Source organism: Lytechinus pictus, chromosome 1, assembly GCF_037042905.1.
Source record: "Lytechinus pictus isolate F3 Inbred chromosome 1, Lp3.0, whole genome shotgun sequence".
Taxonomy (NCBI): domain Eukaryota; kingdom Metazoa; phylum Echinodermata; class Echinoidea; order Temnopleuroida; family Toxopneustidae; genus Lytechinus; species Lytechinus pictus.
In genome coordinates, this window is record NC_087245.1 from 21,872,503 (window position 1) to 21,891,807 (window position 19,305).

General features: G+C 34.9%; 1 protein-coding gene across 2 annotated transcripts in view; it reads left to right on the forward strand.

Annotated features, from left to right (window-relative positions):
• Nucleotides 1-381: 381 nt before the first annotated feature.
• The window catches only part of LOC129259164 (proton channel OTOP2-like), a 36,167-nt gene continuing 17,243 nt past the window's right edge, over nt 382-19,305 (forward strand). The window contains exons 1-2 of one of the 2 annotated variants that reach the window (XM_054897473.2): nt 382-457; nt 10,205-10,455. Coding sequence is in view for 1 of the 2 variants with exons in the window: in XM_054897465.2 (XP_054753440.2) it covers nt 17,573-17,609 (37 nt within the window). In the remaining variant the exon portion in view is untranslated. Of the gene's footprint in view, nt 458-10,204; nt 10,456-17,317; nt 17,610-19,305 lie in introns of those variants that run through there. The other variant, XM_054897465.2, reaches the window with a different exon arrangement.

Sequence of the window (19,305 nt, forward strand, 5' to 3'; positions counted from 1 at the left end):
TTCGCGAGTCTTCTCTTCTTAAAACCAAATTTGTTCTTGGATTTTTGTCGTATTCATGTTTGACCGAGTTCTGACAGAAATTTTCACCGGAAGTAAAGCCTTTTTATTCAAGAGACAGGTTTGTTTTAGAAAAACAGATAGCCAGGAGCAGGAAGCTACAGAACAGTTATTCCTCCGTCATTAACTCTCCATTACGACAGGGGTAAAGTGTGATAGCAAGAGAAGTTTCATTTGTCATATTCCTGTGCCTCTTCTTCTCTCGTTTTCTAAACTGAGACCTGGGCATTTGCCGATGCATTGTCTCGGGCACTTCTTCTTATCAAACATATCATGGCAGAACGGTATGTCTATAATAAAAAGGCTAGAGAAGAACTAAAAGCCGCCAAAGACATTGCAGATCGCTTGGCCACCAGAGGATGGTGTAACAGTATATGTCAGGGAAGAGAATGCAGTGCATGTGAGTATACAAACCAGTTCCTTTCGAACGAGCTCCTCCCAAATTGATATATCATAATTATTCTATAAAGCTCGTTTATTGGAAGTAGAATCATGCCCATTCTAAATTATCAGTTATTAGCAATGTATAGTCTATTAAAATCACACAAGATCCCCACTAAAACTTGGTCCGTTATAGGTTTTATCTACATGCTTGTTTGACCTTCGCACATATCGTAAAATAAATACAGTTTATTTCCGGTCAATACTTGGTTGTCAACAAGAACATGTTAAGTATGACCATCCGGGTCCCTGTTTCATACTGATGACAGGATGGTCCTTGTGATACAAGGTCATGTGTTTTATTATAGTTGAGAAGTTGGACGTTCATCAGTAGTCGGAGGTTATGTGCATTCATGTTTACCTTGTGGTCTCGTCACGCTCATCAATTAATCGTTTACTTCTGAATTGATTGATTGATTCTGGCTTTGTTAACTGTACAACCACTTCCTTTAGACAACGGGTTAAGTGTCCTTTTGGTACTAGGGGTGTATTCTGAATTTAGTAGTTAGGCCTATTTTCAAATCATATTCCTGAATTCTAAGTTAATGGAATCAATTCTTTTGAAAATCTTTGAGATGGGAAAGATTTTTCATTAACAAGTTCCCATCCCATTTGATTTGCCTTTAGGGTTTTGCTCTTTGTAATTGTGGTTACCAATAGTTCATACACGCCATGCTCGGAAATTGGAGTCAATCGTCGTCTTCATGAGATAATAATGTAGAACATGGCCCAAGTTTTCCATTTTCATGAATCCCTATTCGGTCTCTATGTGATCTGGAATCTTGAATGATAATTCAATAATGTCAATGGTGTATGTCGATAAGTTACCTACTTATGAATATATTGTTTGTTTTAACGGGTTCTCTTTTTATCTTGAAACACAAATAAGTCACTGAAGTCATAAGGCCCGATGATCTTTTCATGCTACAAATGATGTGATGTATTCATGTTTTTTGGTCTCAAACACATTGCATATTTACGCGTTTTTTATGTTAGTCATATTCATTCACACAGAAAAATTGTTTTTTTTTGTAATCCAAGTCCTTGACCAATATCTTTAGAGGAATCTAAGCGCTTAAAATATGAATTTTTGGAACTAATGCTTTTCAACATATTTTTTTACGTTCCCCATCTTAGGTCCATGAATATGTGCTTTATTATGTTCCAATGAAACGACATCACAGTCGGCTTTAAAAATACTACTGTCGTGTGAAATGTCATACCGCTAATTCCTTTATTCTCCGTATTTTTTGCCAGAAGAGATGACTGGGTGATCATGAATTCGCAATTATTGTAATCGATGGCAGATCTTCGGACTGGTTATCCTATTTCCCATGCTGTTGCCATGGTTACTTTGCTAGATGTCTCTGATAAAATTAAGGATTTTTAGGAGATACTTCCGTTTGCATGCGATATATATTTCATATTCTCGTCTGGAATATTTTGGAATCGATATTTCCCCACTTTTGGTATGAATACGAATGTGTATTAAACTATTTGAGCCATATTGGATATTTTTTTTGGAATATTTGAGGAAGTAAGAGGGGATTTTAATTAAGAACTTAGAAAAGCGACTCAAACATTTGAGGAAGTTTATTTGATTGGAATAACATGAATAATACGCGGATTTGTTTTATACCACGAAGTGGAATTTTTCCTGCCTTGTTCATCTTGTTTAATATTATATTGTGAAAATGGAAATGGGGGGTCGTCGATCTGATTGGTAGAACATTAAATGAATGACGCTTAATTGAAAACATGAATATTTTCACGTACGAAAGTTGTTTCAGTCTTAATGGTTTACAGCTTTGCTTTCTTTTGTAAGTTAAGTGGCTATGCAAATGGTTTCCTAAATGAAGGCGTGGTGGGGCAAAGTACGCAAAATATATTTGATTCCCTAGTACCTGCCTCCAGAAATAAATTCAAATACATCGATGAAACTTTGCCCGACAAGTGTCATAATCCATCACAGAATGCGTGCACAGACACACTTACACACCCACTAGACGATGTTAAAAATAGATATACGGACCTAATAGAGACATTTTATAAGGACAATGCCATTAAACGAATATGTATGCCACTGATCAAATAATTCAAGCACGAAGCGCGAGCTGAAATTTTTTTTTTTTCAGACCTAAAAAGGGACATAAGCAAATTTTTGTAATCATAATACGTACCTGTCTTGCTAAACAAACAATACCAGCGCGAAGTGCGAGCTGAAATTTTCGTATATATTGACCCCAAACAGGGACATTTCAAGGACTATATTTTAGGAATCCATTAAGAGTATACATATCTCACCATAATCATCTAATGCCAGTGCCAAGCGCTTGCTGATTTTGTTAGAATTACATCTAAACACATGAAGCACTTGTAGTCATTGTAATCATGATTAAAATATGCATCTCAATAATCAAATATTGCGAGCGCGAAGCGCGAGCTGAAAATTTAGGAAATTTAGACCTGAAGACTGGCATTTTAAGGCTTATTTGTTTGAATTCACGAAGACCATACTTATTTCACTAACCAAATGATACTAGCGCGAAGCACTAGCTGAAAATTTTGTATATATTTGACCCCAAACAGGGATATATTAAAGACCTTTTTTTTAAAGAATCCAGTAAGAGTATACAAATCTCATCGTTGTCATCTAATGCGAGTGCCAAGCGCTTGCTGATTTTGTTCGAATTACATCTTAACACTTTAAGTAGTCCTGAAGAAGAAGCATATGTCGCTAGTTAAAAGCAATAATAACTCGAAGTGCGAGGAAATATATTTGGTGTATATTGACTTGAAAATGGGAGGTTTTAGTACAACATGATTATATATCTCATTAAACAGACAATGCGAGCACCAAGAACAATGAAGACATAGGCCCTAAGCAAATTATGTTTCATGAAGTTATGAAAAAAACGTTTCTAATGTAATATAACAATTATAATTATGATAATGAACAATAATTTCTTCTTTCCCGCTACGTTTCTCTTCCTTTTTTCCTTTTTTTTTTGGCCAGCCGATTGGGGGCACGTGCCCCCCCCATGCCCCCTGTAGTTACGCCACTGTCCTGGACTCTGGACAAATTATATATTTGCAATTGTTTTCGTCGGCTCCGAAACTTAGGACGAAATTGTTGTTCAGATTCACCAATTTTCGACAAACACCTCCCAGCTGTACTTTGTCATTTGACAGCCATTTTCAATACAAATACTGTGTTCTCGAATCTTTCGTGCGTCGCGCGGCGAAAACTCCCTATTTATGGACATGTAAATAATTCGTCTTTAATGATTAAAAAACATAAATGAAGATAAAGAACTAAGACCAAACTTATCAGGAAATCGAAAAAATATAAAGAATTCTTCCTATTTTTCGCATTACCCGCTAAATATTTTCGCGTTACTTATTCCTCCCTTCACCAAGGGAAGGATTAAACTCCTACCTCACTGGTTCACCTATGCAAGTTGTAGCGTTTCATTAACTATGTTTGCACATGCGCAGTAGATCTACGAACTGTCTGAAAAAAAAATTATGTGGAAGAAAACTCATGAGACTTAAGTGACCTACTTTTTATTTTATGTGAAATTAATTCATTGAAATGAATTAATCTATGAAATGCGTAATTTGTACTTTAACGTGATGGCAAACTAATTGTGTAGCAATAATTACAGCTTAAAATAGCTTGAAATAAGATAACTTCTAAATTGGGGACGTTTGATTTCATTGAAAGTATCAGGTGTTCGCTATTGATACCAGTACACAATTCGATAGGAATCCATAATACAACCTCTGCTGTAGAAATGCAGGATGCACAAGGCAATGGGAATGCCACATTCGAAGTTTAAAAATAGAATGAGACACAGAAGGAACTTTCCTAGAGGTCGGATGACACACTTTCTTCTAGAAGTCACTTAGTTTCGAAAATCAAAGCGCATGAGTCAGAAACACATCTGAAAACAAGTTAACTTTAATTAAATCCAGAATTTAATGAGCAAAAGTTTATGATTCCACGGACACTATGTGTATAATGAATATTGGATAATGATATGTAAAAGGATCTTAAAGTTGTTAAATATCTTACAATTATGATATCAAATTGAGCAAAGTAAAAAGAAATAATCATTCTTCAAATATATTACTCAGAGGTAAGGTTTGAATTATTCTGATGGAAGCTGAACGTGTTTGATGCAGTTATAATAAGTAGCAGTTTACAAATAGCATAATACACAATGAATTTGACTAAATGTTTTTAATTTGTTTAATCATCTGTATCGCTGTACTTTTCCCCTTTCTCTCTCTTAAATCACATAGTTGGATTAAACTCCATGAACAGTCCGAAGCAATTGATATCAATTCTAGCTAACAAAGTAAGAAAACCACAAAGAAGCAAATTATTGAATATGTCGTTTTCGTAGTAAGCCAATTTATGTGGTGAGTGACGTCATATGTGGTATTGACCTACCAAACGACCATCGTTAAACGGTGTGCAAAATCCCGAAAATGCGCTTAACATTTTGCAAACAACTGATATTCGCTTAAGGGAGATTTATTTTGTAATTATTGTATAAATTTGCCAATACATAAAAATTGACATTGCGACAGTGGATGATTGAATAGAAGTGCCTAATCCTATCCGTGTAAGTTTTATGCCGTTTATTTCACGGTTTTCTGTAGACTTTATTACAAAACTCCTAAATTGGAGGAACAGTTGATAAATAGAATTAATTGGAAAAAGTGTTCAGTGCAATCTCTATTCTATGGGAACAATCAAAGATGCGAACGATCATTTAACATGTTGAAACTGCGTGTTTCATTTCGGGGTCCTGGTGTTCGATTGAAGTGCTTGAGACCTGCTGTAAATTGTTTCTTATTTGTACATTGTTTATACTGATCACGAGCATTTCTTATTTGTTTTACTGAAGAATGTAAGATACAGTACTTTGTTGTCTAAAAGGTAAGTGTATTTGAGACTTTATTTCATTATAGAACTTCTTCAGTGGATGTGAATGCATTATTTGTGAAATACATAATCTACTTATTTCTTTTTATAATATCGAATAATGAACATGACTACCATGAAGCGCATTCTTCTGAACGAATTGAATATTAATTCAAGTTTTGTAAAGGTGCAACTTTTTTAGTGTTTGCGGTCCGTTTGGGGTTTTTTTTTTTTTTGAGGGGGGGGGCAATAATAGGAGAGTGTCTATCATTATTTGATGTACATGATATCAATTTTTTGTCATTTTGTTTAAAAAAATCAATATCGAATAATGAACATGGTTACCATGAAGCGCATTCTTCTGAACGAATTGAATATTAATTCAAGTTTTGTAAAGGTGCAACTTTTTGAGTGTTGGCGGTCCGTTTGGGTTTTTTTTTTTTGGGGGGGCAATAATATGAGAGTGTCTATCATTATTTGATGTACATGATATCAATTTTTTGTCATTTTGTTTCAAAAAATTAATGAGTAAAGGAGGAGTAGCGTATGGATGTGCAAGAGCGCCATCATTCATCAAATATACACTAGTTTATGATTTTCTACCATCTGAAATTCGTTTGACAGAATAAGCAGTTGAGTTCTTACTTATGAAAATTATGGAAATTACAGTATTTTCCCGCTGTATTCAAGCACTTTGAAATCTGTAGTTTTGGTGAAGTTAAGTTTGTTTATTAATTATTGGTCTCCCTTTTCGCACTTTCCTCATAATTATTGATTTCCTTCTGTTTTCAATCCGCTGATAAAGCCTGTACTGTTTACACCATTTCTTCAATGTGTGTAAAATACAATTAACTTTTAAACTCACATTTGGAAGGGGAACGAAATGTATGAGAGCGTACGATATATTTATGCTAAATGTATCATGTGATTGATCTCAAACCCGTTTACCTGAAAGAAAAGGGAGAAACTTCTTGTTTTGTGAAACCATTCTTTTTTAAAATCATGCTACTATTACAATATCTTCTTTCCAGATCTGAAACAATTGGAATAAAAGTAATAGAACTGATAAAGTAATGTTATATGCGTCCTTCTTTTGATTTGAACACTTATATTAATGCAGATCTACATTCTTACAAATGAACTCACTGAGTTAGGAGCGGTCTAGCGGAACAATAGACAGAACGATTGTGCCAAAATCCAGATTTAAGTCTTAACATAACTATAAAAAAAACCTCTAACCAGATATTTGCATATTTTTATTCATCGAGGTCAAACAATTGGGGCTCCTGTATCATCACTCTGTTTGTGTATGCTCTAAGATTTATTGAGAATCTTTTCGCCTTTCGTTAGAGCTTGCCAGTCCATTATGTTTAGCTTGTGAAAGAAACGGTGGTATGCATGAAATACGCGTGTTTCCATGCAAGGGTTTTGCCTGTTACGGTACCCCTTTCAATGAGTCAGGGTTTATTTAAATACTCTCTATATACAGGGGGCCCCTGGAAATATGATTCAGTTCAAGAATGGGTGCCTGCTGTCTGGTATATCACAAAGAAAATATTATTTTTATTCAGGCTTGCTTGCTTTATAGAATAGGAGCGACGGTAAAGCTACAGTAAAGAAAACCACAAGACATCCTGATGCAAATGACAAGCCAGGATTAAGCCTTTCTTGATTCCCCTCTGTGCAAGTTATCGAAGGGGGGCTTCGGGGCAGGGGGTTACCGCCCCATGATCTAATTATTTACATTTTCATTCAATCATTCCTTGATCCCCATCCATTATCCTAAGGATGATATAATAATAATGATAATAATAATATTCCGCATTTATATAGCGCTTAACACATCGGAACGACGTCTCTAAGCGCTTTACAGATATATTATTACCCCGGTCATCGGATCCTTGCATGCCCGCATACAATGTATGCACCTATGCAAGTTATCGCTATGAAGGGAGAGGGGGCATGATTTAAATCAAGAAAAAAGAGGAGAGGGAAAAAAAATTTAAGAAGAAAAAAGGGGGAAAAATTAGGTGTATTCAAATAAGGTGTATTCTCTTCCTGATATAATACGATACAGATCAGCATGCGAACCCATCGGGGAAAACCGTTGCCGAGAGATACAGTCTATGAATTGCAGTTTTCTCACTCTACTTCTCAAATATTGTCAAACTATGGTTTTCTTTGCCCATTCCCGATGAGAGGAAATCATAATTGCTGGGATGTCGCTATAAATACCCAAATTAAACGCACCGCCCCACCTGATCAGATGCCAATTCTGCATGCATTTCCCACCAAGTTAGTGTTCTACTTATAGCATCGTGCGGATTTTGTAACACTCCATGATGGATCGAACGAGTGTTCATAATATAGCAACAGAGTTGTCCTAGAAGTTATTTCAAGTGAGTAGGCACGAAGAAAAAAAGATCGGCCGACGAAACCCTGTCATCTTGACCTTGTGCGTCCTTTCTGCCATTGTACCGCTTTGCAAATAATGTTGCTATTGCTTCCATTTATCTTATTTAATTAGGAATACATTCCGTAACAAACAAGAAATATCAGATTATGCACTGATTTTAAATGACTAGTGGCTTAGTGGTAAGACAAGCGACCTCACGATTAGGAGACCCGGGTTTCGTTGAAATCAAACTTGTTACAATTGAAAGTATAGAATCATCAACCTCAATACCAAGTATTTTATATAATTATGAACTATATATAACACGACATCTGTACTCAAGCATTAAAACAAATCAAATTTTAAATTGGGCAACTAGCAAAGAGCACATATTTCTCTCGTATAGCATCTGAATTCACTTTTCTTCTTACAACATTTTCAAGAGCAGACAACAATTATTAGGGACATAAGTCTATCTTTTCTTGCAATTATTTGATATGTTCATGTCAGCGACTGTGTGTTTTAAGACTATTTGGCCGATATTTGCCGAGAGAGACCCGATCTTGTCTCCGGAAATAAAGGAAACTCGTGGTCTGAGGACAGCAAGTATGTTGCCAAGTCACACTTCAAGTTATAAAATACCATTCAATACGCTTTGGACCCCATGTGAAGACTTGTTAGAACTTTTTTTATTGGCAATCATGATTTCAGTAACTGGAGATTTTCTGTTTGCTAAAATCTTGCCATCTTAGCTTTATAAGTATTATTTCATTGACATTAATTTGATGCAGTTCTGTAATCCTGTACTTTGTAAAATGTTTTAATACACTCCCAATCCAGAGGTCTTTTTTCAGGAACTCATTTTCTTCATTGATTTATTCAATACGTCATATTAAAAAAATAGTTTCGTCAGGTCTAGTACAAAATTCGGTATTTCTATTTGGTATACTGCCAAAATTAAAGATTTTGGTGAAGAAGAATTCTGTTAAGATATTAAAAAAAAGTAGTAACGAATATATTTTTCTTCAAATAGAATAATCATCTGTCGATGTCACTTGTGTTGCTTGACTTGCAAATAAATAATTTGACCCATGGAAACCTTAGCCATATTCTAAGAACATTCGTCGGCGTCCTCTACCGTATCAAAAAGAAGTGTTGCGTAGTTATCACTTCATAACCTTGCCCTTTTTGGAATATTTCCTAGCTCACTTTACCCTAATCAACGAATCAAGAAAGTTTGTTCCTCCGCAAAGACCCATTTTCACTAACTTAAATTATATTATCTATGGTAAAAAATTTAGTTATCAGTTATAGTTAAATTAGTTAAAAGAAAATGCTGCTTTTAAGTACTATGGGGAAGGCCTAACATTTGAAAGTGGATGCAAGACAGTTCTAGGGGATGTAAATAAAGTGAATGTAGCGAAATGCAACAAGGTTTAAAATTTTATTAGAATATTCACACATCGCAGCACATTGTGACTTGTACACAATGTAGAAATCCCTGTAGCAATGAAGTGACTTTTACAGACAGGTCGGCGGGGAAAAAAAGGATTACAGGATCCAAGGTGTTTTTTTTTGTCAGACTCACACAATCACTGTGAACTCTTCTAGGCCTTCTAAAGGTGAACCAATTAAACAAGCTTCAAAAACATTTCTTAGAGATATAAAATCGATTTAACGAAATTTGATGGTTTACAATAGGGGGTGCTGGTTTGGAAGAAAAAAATTGACAAGCCAAAACGAATGTGATTTTGGTCAGGAAATATTTGACAAGTAAAAAAATAAAAAAGGGAATTTTCACTAAAAAATTAAAGAGAATTTGGTAATTTTTTTATTTTTTAGCATAGCAAACGGAGATTCCCAGGGGGTACTGTCTATTGTGTATAACACACGCAGCACCCCCCTGACAAAACTTGAGAGGTGCTAAAGCTCCCCCAGCACCCTTGGGAAGCGGGACATGTTGTGAATGCGTCTAAGGTTTATTGGGGGCCTCTAAATATTTGTACATGGTATCATGCATATGTACGTTGATCATCCGGGAGAGGGGTCTGAAAAAAGGGGGAGGGATACATTGTGATCGGTCTATGAATGGCAATTACAGTTGATCCATTGGACGTGATCAAAGTCAGTCTGATAAACGAGACTAACATTGTGGCGGAAGCCCGAGTCACTAAGGTCAGAAACTACCCCTTCCCGTCTTTTTTCCCCGTGGGGTGAAGGGGGAAAAGACAGATGTCGGGACATAAGGGTGTGTAGGGTGCGATTGACACGGATGTAAGCTCAACCTAATTCACTTCTCATTTGCCCTAACGGCAGGGGATGGTTTATCATAGAACCGTGGAAGGCTGAATTATTCCCCCTTCTCTATCTCCTAGACGAATGGCTGCAAGAGGCCCATCTAATACCTCACCGTGCCCCCTTCCTTTGTAAGGCACAAAGTAAAGGGATCACTGTACGTCTGCGAGCTAGTCGGCTGGTAAAGCATAAGGATCATTGCAGCAGACATTTTAGTAGATTCCCTGTCGATACCTCCTCGGGATTGTGACAGTGAGGACAGTTCATTTGGGAGCACGACTATATCCTTTTTTTATGTTGTGTTGCCACGGAGATCTTTAACGCCCTTGAGGTAAACCTGCATTTTGAATTATATTGTGATTGTCATGTTTTTAGAAATGTTTTATTATTGTTGGCATTACATTCAAACTTTCTACAAGGTAAGGTTTTGTATTACATTTCCTGGTGTGAGAATATGAAAGACTTATTGTTTCCTCCCCTTCAGAAAAATCATCAAGTCTCTAGATTATTAGAAATAAGTCGAATTCTGCACAAAAAGGTTTTGTAGATTGAACTTTAAAGTTACGTGAAAATGAGGTACAAATTTCGTAACCACATTAATTTCCAAACAAAATTAATGTTGGTGGTTTGCAAACGAAATAAAACTTATTCAGTTTTCATTCTAGTGTAAGCATGCAAGAGTAAGACGATTGGATTGATGGTAAAAGTAAAATGGCTTCCTGTTGGGTGTCTTTTATTCTTCAGCATGCTAGGGGGTAATTGTGTGTTTTAGATGTAACTGATTTTGAGTCACAATAGTGTATCATCTTAATGTTACTTCCGCAATAGTCGTAAATTATGCAAATCGTATCTTAATAGAATCAGATATCGCATTTACAAACAAAGTCTATTCATAAATGTCTCATTGAATGATCATTGTGGACAATGATCTCAATATACATTGATTTATACGATAGACAAACCGATGTTTTATCTTCTGAAATAATGCACGACGTATACATTGTTTATAATTAATTACAAAGGGTTTAAAGATGATTTTTGTCATTGAAATCGTTGTTTATCATTCAATGAAGAAATGGATTAAATTGGAATTGTGATCAATTTGTATCAATATAGTAATAATTTATTATAATTTTAACTAATATAAATGTGTAAATGACTGTGACAGTACTTCTTCAAAAATAGTATTTTGTTCTTCATTTTCTAAAACATTAAGGCAGGAATTTCTGTGTTTCTATAAACAGTTAAAATGACTAAAGTTATTGTCATTAAAGTATTCTTAGGGATTATTATGAATCGGTTAATAACAGGACATGAAACATTCAAGGGTGCTCAGATTAAGTATTTTACGAGAAAAAATAGATCACCTTTTGTAAAGGTCACCTCATCATGGTTATATGAATCATGTACAAAGAGGTGACAAAAATACAAAATCTATAAAGAAACCTGATTCGATGACATTGAAATAAAATGGTTAAAGATATTATTTGTTAGATAAAATGTGTCGTATGACATGTGTGATTAGTAACTGTTCTATGTCAGCACAACTATTAAAGTTATATTTTTTACGATTTGCAACATAAAAAATCATTTTTTGCACATTGTATATAATTGCATAATGTTATACTGATTGAATTATTATAGGGCTGTGAATATTTCTACTGATATTTTACTATTGCCTTGAAAATGTAAATAAAAATGATAACAATCAATGAATTTATACTAGTATGAACCCTTTTAAAAGATAATGTCTTTTTTGCGGTAGATATCTTACGATATCATTTTCTATCAATATTGGTTTGAAATGGACATTATCAGCTTTGATTAGGTGAAAGGCTTTTTATAGCGTATATCGAGAGGAATTACCATTATTTAACCTTGCATCCCAACTAGTAGGTCACCATCTAATTAATTTTTGTCGGTCGCTTTCAATCATTCCCTCGTTTTAGAAAACGTGACCATAAATCACCGTTCAAACAATTAAAGGAAGCGAAACTCCCGGTAAATAGACAAATGATTAATTTTACACATTCTGAAAGCAATTTACTGTACATGAAAATATGTATTCTAACCACTTAACTTTCTCGAAAGCCAATTTTAAACTTGGGTCTATATTATTATGTTCTACTATGGTAATCAAAATGGATGGCAGCTCTTTTCACGACCGGGGTGACGAGACTAGCAACATGGAGGGGTCGGTTCCGACGTACCCCAAATAAACTTTTAGAGGGAATGTAGCGACCGAGCGAGAAAATTCATGTCATGTAAGCCAGAAATGATGTAGGCCCTTGTTGATTATTTATTCATCTCAGAGACATTGTAATTACATGTGTGTATACAAGATTTAAAGTAAATCTATTGTACTGAGTACAATTGCATTAAAGAGCAATTTCTGATTAGTCTGAAAATAGATAATTCCTTTTGTCATGCAAATGCTGTATGGTCTAAACATGGAAGGTGAGAACTTATAGGATTAGTTTACTCTAAAGCTGTTTATATGGGATATTTCCGTCAGAGCACAGAACTTAGTGACAATGAAAACTTCAGGGGTGAAACAGGGGTTAATTTATCAAACTTTATTTCATCATCCGTTGCTATGGTAACATTAGAATAGAGACAGTCCACATTTTTAACCATTGATAGTTTTTTTTTTACTTTCTTTCTCTGCACTGTCATTCAGTGATTTGAATATGACATTGGATTTTGTAAAAATGAATTTTAATTCGAATGTTATTCGTATTAAGCATGTTATTGAGCATGATTTTTTTTTCCCAATTTCAAACATGACAACAGTTTTCTTTCAATTTGTACTTATACATCCTAAACGTTGGCAGTTTGCCATTACTTGAGTTCTTCTTGTCCCTTTTCTTTCTTTATTTCTTTCTTTTTGGCATTTTGTTTATCAAAGTCAATCAACAAAATCACATTTCTAACAATTTAAAAGGATATGCAGCAAGATTTTGAAAAATCGATACTAAATGTATCTGAATAATATATATATATATGTATTATATATATATATATATATATATATATATATATATATATATTATATTATATATATATATATATATATAGTTCTAATTCCTTTAGAAATATACAATTCATACCAGTCAATTTAGCCACAAAGAGAAGTATTATTAGCAAATGTGTTATGTGTTCCCATTGTACTATTTGATACACTGAAATGAGTTTATGGAATATCGTTCAACAAGCTGAACGTATTTTTATAAAGCAAAACGCAAACATAAACAGGAGGCAAAATCAATTAAATGAAAAGGAAGCTGCAAGTGAAATTGGTTAGCTCTAGGAATATACTCCCAATTACTCCCGAGGCTCTCCTAGTCTTGCAAAATGATGTTGGCCCTTGATGATAATGGCGGTGATTTTAAAATAATGATGTTGATGAAGGTAATAAAATTAACAATAATGTGAATAACAATAATAATAATATTGATAATAATTAAAATAATAGTAATAATGATAATAATAAAAATACTATTATGAATAACAATAATGGTGATAGTAATAATAAAACTTTTACTACTAATAAAATAAAGATAGTCATAGTGATGATGATGATGATCATAATCATAACAGTCATCATCATCTTTACCATCTTCATTACCAGTCTTCATATCTTCATAATCATCAGGTTTTAAATGCATTGAACTAGCCCAGTTTTTAAGGAAAGTATTGAAGGAGAGAAGCAAAATGAGATTGAAAAAACATACTATCATAGACACAGGATTCATGTTAACTGGTAAAGATTCTGACAAATATAACACCTTGTTTTGCTCTTCTGATAGGGCTGGTATTGGTATGCCCTCATAATAATAAAACAACATTTTCTTCCTGTTGTAACGTTTTACAATGATGAAAATTCATACGGTCTAGTAGTATTTTTATTCATAAAATGATATTTTTTATGAAATTCATCGTTGAATTTCATAAAAAAGAGTCAAACATGATCACCTCATTGATCCCTAATTCAATTGCCAAAAAAGCACGTTGATGAGCACAATAATTCATTGTCTGACATCTGTTTCCGGGTAAAGCAAAATGTCTTGTGAGTGAAATGGGATAGTAGTAGCAATTTGTTAATGAGTTGATCCGGATGCACATGGGAGGAATATAATCCCTCAAATTATTATCGGAAATGTCAGATTTGGGAGAACCCAGTCGAAAAATCGATTATATTACGTGTTGCTAGGCAGTCAATGTTGTATTATCTATAGCGCGTAGAACATATAAGCTTTGTGCAACATTGTTCATTGGAAACTCATAAAAAGCAGATTCACAGAAATTATACATTGATCATAGATAACATGTCACTTTTTATCGAAGAAGCGTTGCTTTATGGAGTGTTTTCTATTCATACTATCGAAATGTTTTCGACGCATCATAAGAACAAATGTTCAACTGTAATCTCAAATATAAAATGACAAGCTATGGGACCATGTTAGCATGGTTAGATCAACCTGCAATAGAAAAATAAATATTTTATTTGAAAGACCCGTTAACCTCTCAAAATTTACAATATCTGGCATTTTAGGACCAAAATTACTCATCTCATTTCACATTTTTCAATATCAAGCCCTCGTATCATTATTATTGGTATTCACTAGGCATTGTTTTAACAAGCAATCAGTTATTGAAATGCAGTCGTTTATTTAAAAAAAAAACCCTGAAAAACCCTAAAGCTACAGATTTAATTTTGGGGCACTGTTAAATAAAAATGGGGTGCCAATTCTGTCAAAAAATGTCATCTCCGAATTAAGTGTTTTTACACATAGTTGAGCATTACTGTATCAATGTTTTTGTCAATAAGTACACTTATGTATATTCAATAAACCAAGAATATTCACTTCACCAAAATCCACTTATTTTTCAGACAGTTCACGTTCCAATGTTGTCAAATCTATTTCTGTCCAAATATGTCTTCTCCAAAAATTGAACAATTGACAGAACATGTAATCAAAAGCTTGTATGTAGTACAAAACAACGCCAAATATCGGGGGGGGGGGGTGGGTAGTGAAACATAAATAGAGAGCATTATGTTGTAATATACATGAGGTAAGGGTTGGGTATGGAGACAGGTGTTGAGACTGACAAATACAGGACTCATTATTACACATGAACGTCACTTCATGATAGGTCTATAAATGCAACCCAATAAAAAGTTAAACATTTATCATCCTCGGTAAACGAATGTCTAAAGTCTTTGATTTTGCATAATGTTGTACAGAATGCACAATTATTGTTTGTTAGTCTTATTACAAATGATAAAGTCATGTTCATTAATTTCCCTTTAGCTTAAGATGCCAGTCTTCTCTTAGCTCATTCAAAGTGCCTTTCCGTAAATGGCAATGGATTCTGATTAGTTAACCGATGCTAATTGTAATTAATAATCACTTATTTTCAGGTATTATTTATTGCAAATCATAAAGCGCTTAGAGAAACTTTAATCGACGCAATGTAAACATTAAATCATTTGTATTATTTGACAAAAAGGCATCTCAAACCTAGCTACCAAAATCAGTTTATAATAATGATAAATAATATAAGATTTGTATAGCACACGTATCCACCTTGCTCCACTGTAATAAAATGTGTAAAATTTTAACCAGCACGAGGGTAATTATGTGTCCAACCAATTTAGGGCAGTATTTTACCCAATGCGGGAAGCATATTGTCCAGTAAGGTTAACAAATAAGCAATTGCTTTAGAAGGGGCAAAATTTTCATCACACTGGATAAATAAAAATGCCCCAAAGAAATGCCCAATGTTGATTGGATACATAATAACCCTCATGGGGGAGTTTTACCCAATATTTTTTTAGAGTGTAGGTGCTCAAAGCGCTCCTATATTACCCCGGCTAAGCTAGTCTACCGATTCCGATGCACAACTTTTTGAGAAATTACTTCCTGCCGGTACCCATTTACCTCACCTGGGTTGAATGCAGCACAATGTGGGTAAATTTCGTGTTGAAGGAAAACACGCCATGGCTTGGAATCGAACCCACGTCCTTCAGATTGAAAGACGAGAGTCTTAACCACAAGACCAAGACCCCCCCCCCCCACATGTTTATGAAGTTTAGACGTCAATCTCAGATACATTCTCATATCAGTTTGTTCGACGGTTTTCTCCTTCCTAGTAACAATAGATGTCGTGCTATCATTACTTTATTACGACTGTGACTAACTGGGAGATGAAACATATTTTCTTTATGGACTCATGGAACTTTTTTATTCAACTTTATTCTAAAATGTAAAAAATGTTCCCTCACCACCAGCGAAATTACGGCGTGAATGGTATCATTATAATCGATATTTTACTTAATCAGTTTTACAAATATAGGTTGAATTTCTCATTCTTGTATGACAGGGTATAAAATAAGGAACTATTAAACAGAGAACTACATGCAGAGGAGCTATTTGATTGTTATTTCTACGACTTGTTGTAGAATTTGGCAACAGGTGATTGTGAGCGTTGGATTTTTATTATTATTTTGGAGTAAAATCGTAAAAAAGGGATTCTATAGTAATGGCATCATGAGTTTATGACCTAAAAGATTATTTAAATAAGAATGTCAGCTACTAATTGATGTTTATCATGTTTATGGAATGTATTATTATCACAAAGTTATGAATTCAAAAAATTGAGGTATTGTTTAAGGACATAATGAAATATACCGGTACAAGGTTTAAGAATATCCTTTTCCATGTCCCATCTCTATTTTCCCCATTTCTAATATTTATGAAAAGGAAAAAAACGACGCACAATTGGCAAGATTATTTATGTTTAATACGACGTTACCATTTAGTTGTGTCTTCAGATAGTTGCTAGTATTGTAATCACCATTATCTTTCATCGTCATGGATATAGGGCAAGAGTTTAATGAAGCCCACCTCTCGGGGTTCTATTTAGAGGAGGTTTCGCTCGGGTGTACGCAGCTCTGACGTATGCATCTCCCTGTTTGGCCCGCTCGTCGCCGGGAAACTGCACCAGGCATTTCCCTTGGCAATTCGAGCTTGTCACGACTGGATCATGAGAACCATCCCGAAGACAACTGTCGCATAAAGGACCTCGTGACGTCACCAGGAAATTAGTGACGTCAACAATGTATATATATTCTGGTCATTATTTATCTCATATTCTTTTGCCAGAAAATCTGTAGGTTACATACGGGCAGTGATGAAGAATGAGAAACCTGAGTCACTATCCGGCTGGCCTACAACATGAATTATCCTCAATGAGAATACAGACCTAGAGAAACGCTTGCGTGTCCTCACATTCAATGTAGCACAGTTTCTATTATGACTCTAATCTGGTGAGGTAGTTGTGCTATGGGTGGTTGGGTCCCGGTCCTGTAGGGTACTTCTTCGTCTGCATATAGCAATAGAACTGGAATTGTAGGTGACTGCCGTTACAGTAACGAAGGAAGGATGGACAGCTTAGTCTTGGCTTATCCTCCAAGGAAAGGTGATCCTTTGGATTTATATTTATGAAGTTCTTTTAGGATCTACTGGACAATCATTCTAGATATTCTTGCGGATCAATAATTCACTCGCTTTCTTTACAATAATCGTCAACGAATCTTGGCCTCGTAGATTTTATTCATCGAGTGTTGCAGTAACATGGAGATTTGATTGCCATGGGCGTGGGTTTCACCTCTCGCGCTCGTATATAGAGAATGACAGCAAATGTGGTGAAGGAAGAACACAGAATGTCACTTGTCGTTTTAAATCTTCGCCTCTGCTGTTACAATTTCTTTACCAAGATGAAGGAAAATATGCCAACATGCACGGTTCTGCTTTCTGGAAAATAGCTCACATTTCCCTTCATCCTTTGAAGGCTATATAGTAGAGTCCGCCTGCTTTATGGACTAATTTTCTCTCAGGCGTTCGTGGTCTCGGTTTTTTCCCCTTTTAATTTATATATATATATATATATATATATATATGCGTGTTTGAGTTTGTGTGTGTGTGTGTGTGTGTGAGGGAGAGAGAGAGGGGGACGTTTACCATAAGGAGGGCTTTGCTTTGACATTTATCCCGTGATTTCCAATGAGCATTCAACTTCAAGAAATTTCCTGTAGCCATGATCACCTGTCATCTTGTGTCGATGAGACAATTTTCCTGTACTGCCCTCTATAATTATATATCCCTCTCTTACCTACCTCCTCCCCTTCCACCCCCCTCTCATTCTCTCTCTCTCTCTGTCCCTCTCTCCAAAACGCACTTCCACAAGAAAGAATAATGTCATGTCCAGCCTCTCTTACCTAACTTAACCTAGCCATTTATAGCTTTTCTCCTGCTTCTTTTCTTCATGTACCACTGGCTATCTTTTCCTTCGGTTATATCGGTCTTGAAAACAAGTTGAAATTGTATATGGGAATAGAATTATTTTCTTTTAATGACTTCCCTTCCCTACAGACTATCCATACTTCTTAGTTTTGGTACACATTCGGAAGAAACTTTGATATAATAGTGTATCAACTGGAACCCTTTCTAAATATAATTTGATGATACATTGTACTAATAACAAATATTGTGGGGCCCGACTTTGTTAGTTTGTCAGAGGAAGGGGCTCGCGGGGGTATATAAATCATGTGGATTGCTTCTACTCTGCTACTAATAATATACCCTTTTATTCAACTCTCAAACATGCGAGGAAAATTATGACTCTTGGATTTATGTCTCTAATGTGGCGCCGATTTCAATTAGCAGCCGTGTAAAGAGCTGTATATGCCTGTAGAATGCATATCAGAATGATATACAGTCTCATTTATATTATTCGCGTTCGGTACAAATTTACCCCTCTCCAGCATTAAACGGGTTGTATGTACTACACAGCTCTTTGAAGGTGACTGAATTAGAAGAGAAAAATGAATATATTATTATTTTATGATAAAACTATCATTATGATACTTTTCCCATGCAATGGTAAATTCCAATGATCCTTGATTTTGATTGGTTGTCGAGCATTGTTACCACAATGGCTAACATTGGATGACACAATTATCATAATGATAACATCCATGTTATGGGGTCCAGAGCAAAAATCGAATTTTCTAGATTTTATAAATATTATTTCACCCTTTTTTCCACAGTGAACACCCCTCCAAAACATATACGTGGTTGTTGTCTATTCAGATCTACATTATGGTAGGTCTGCC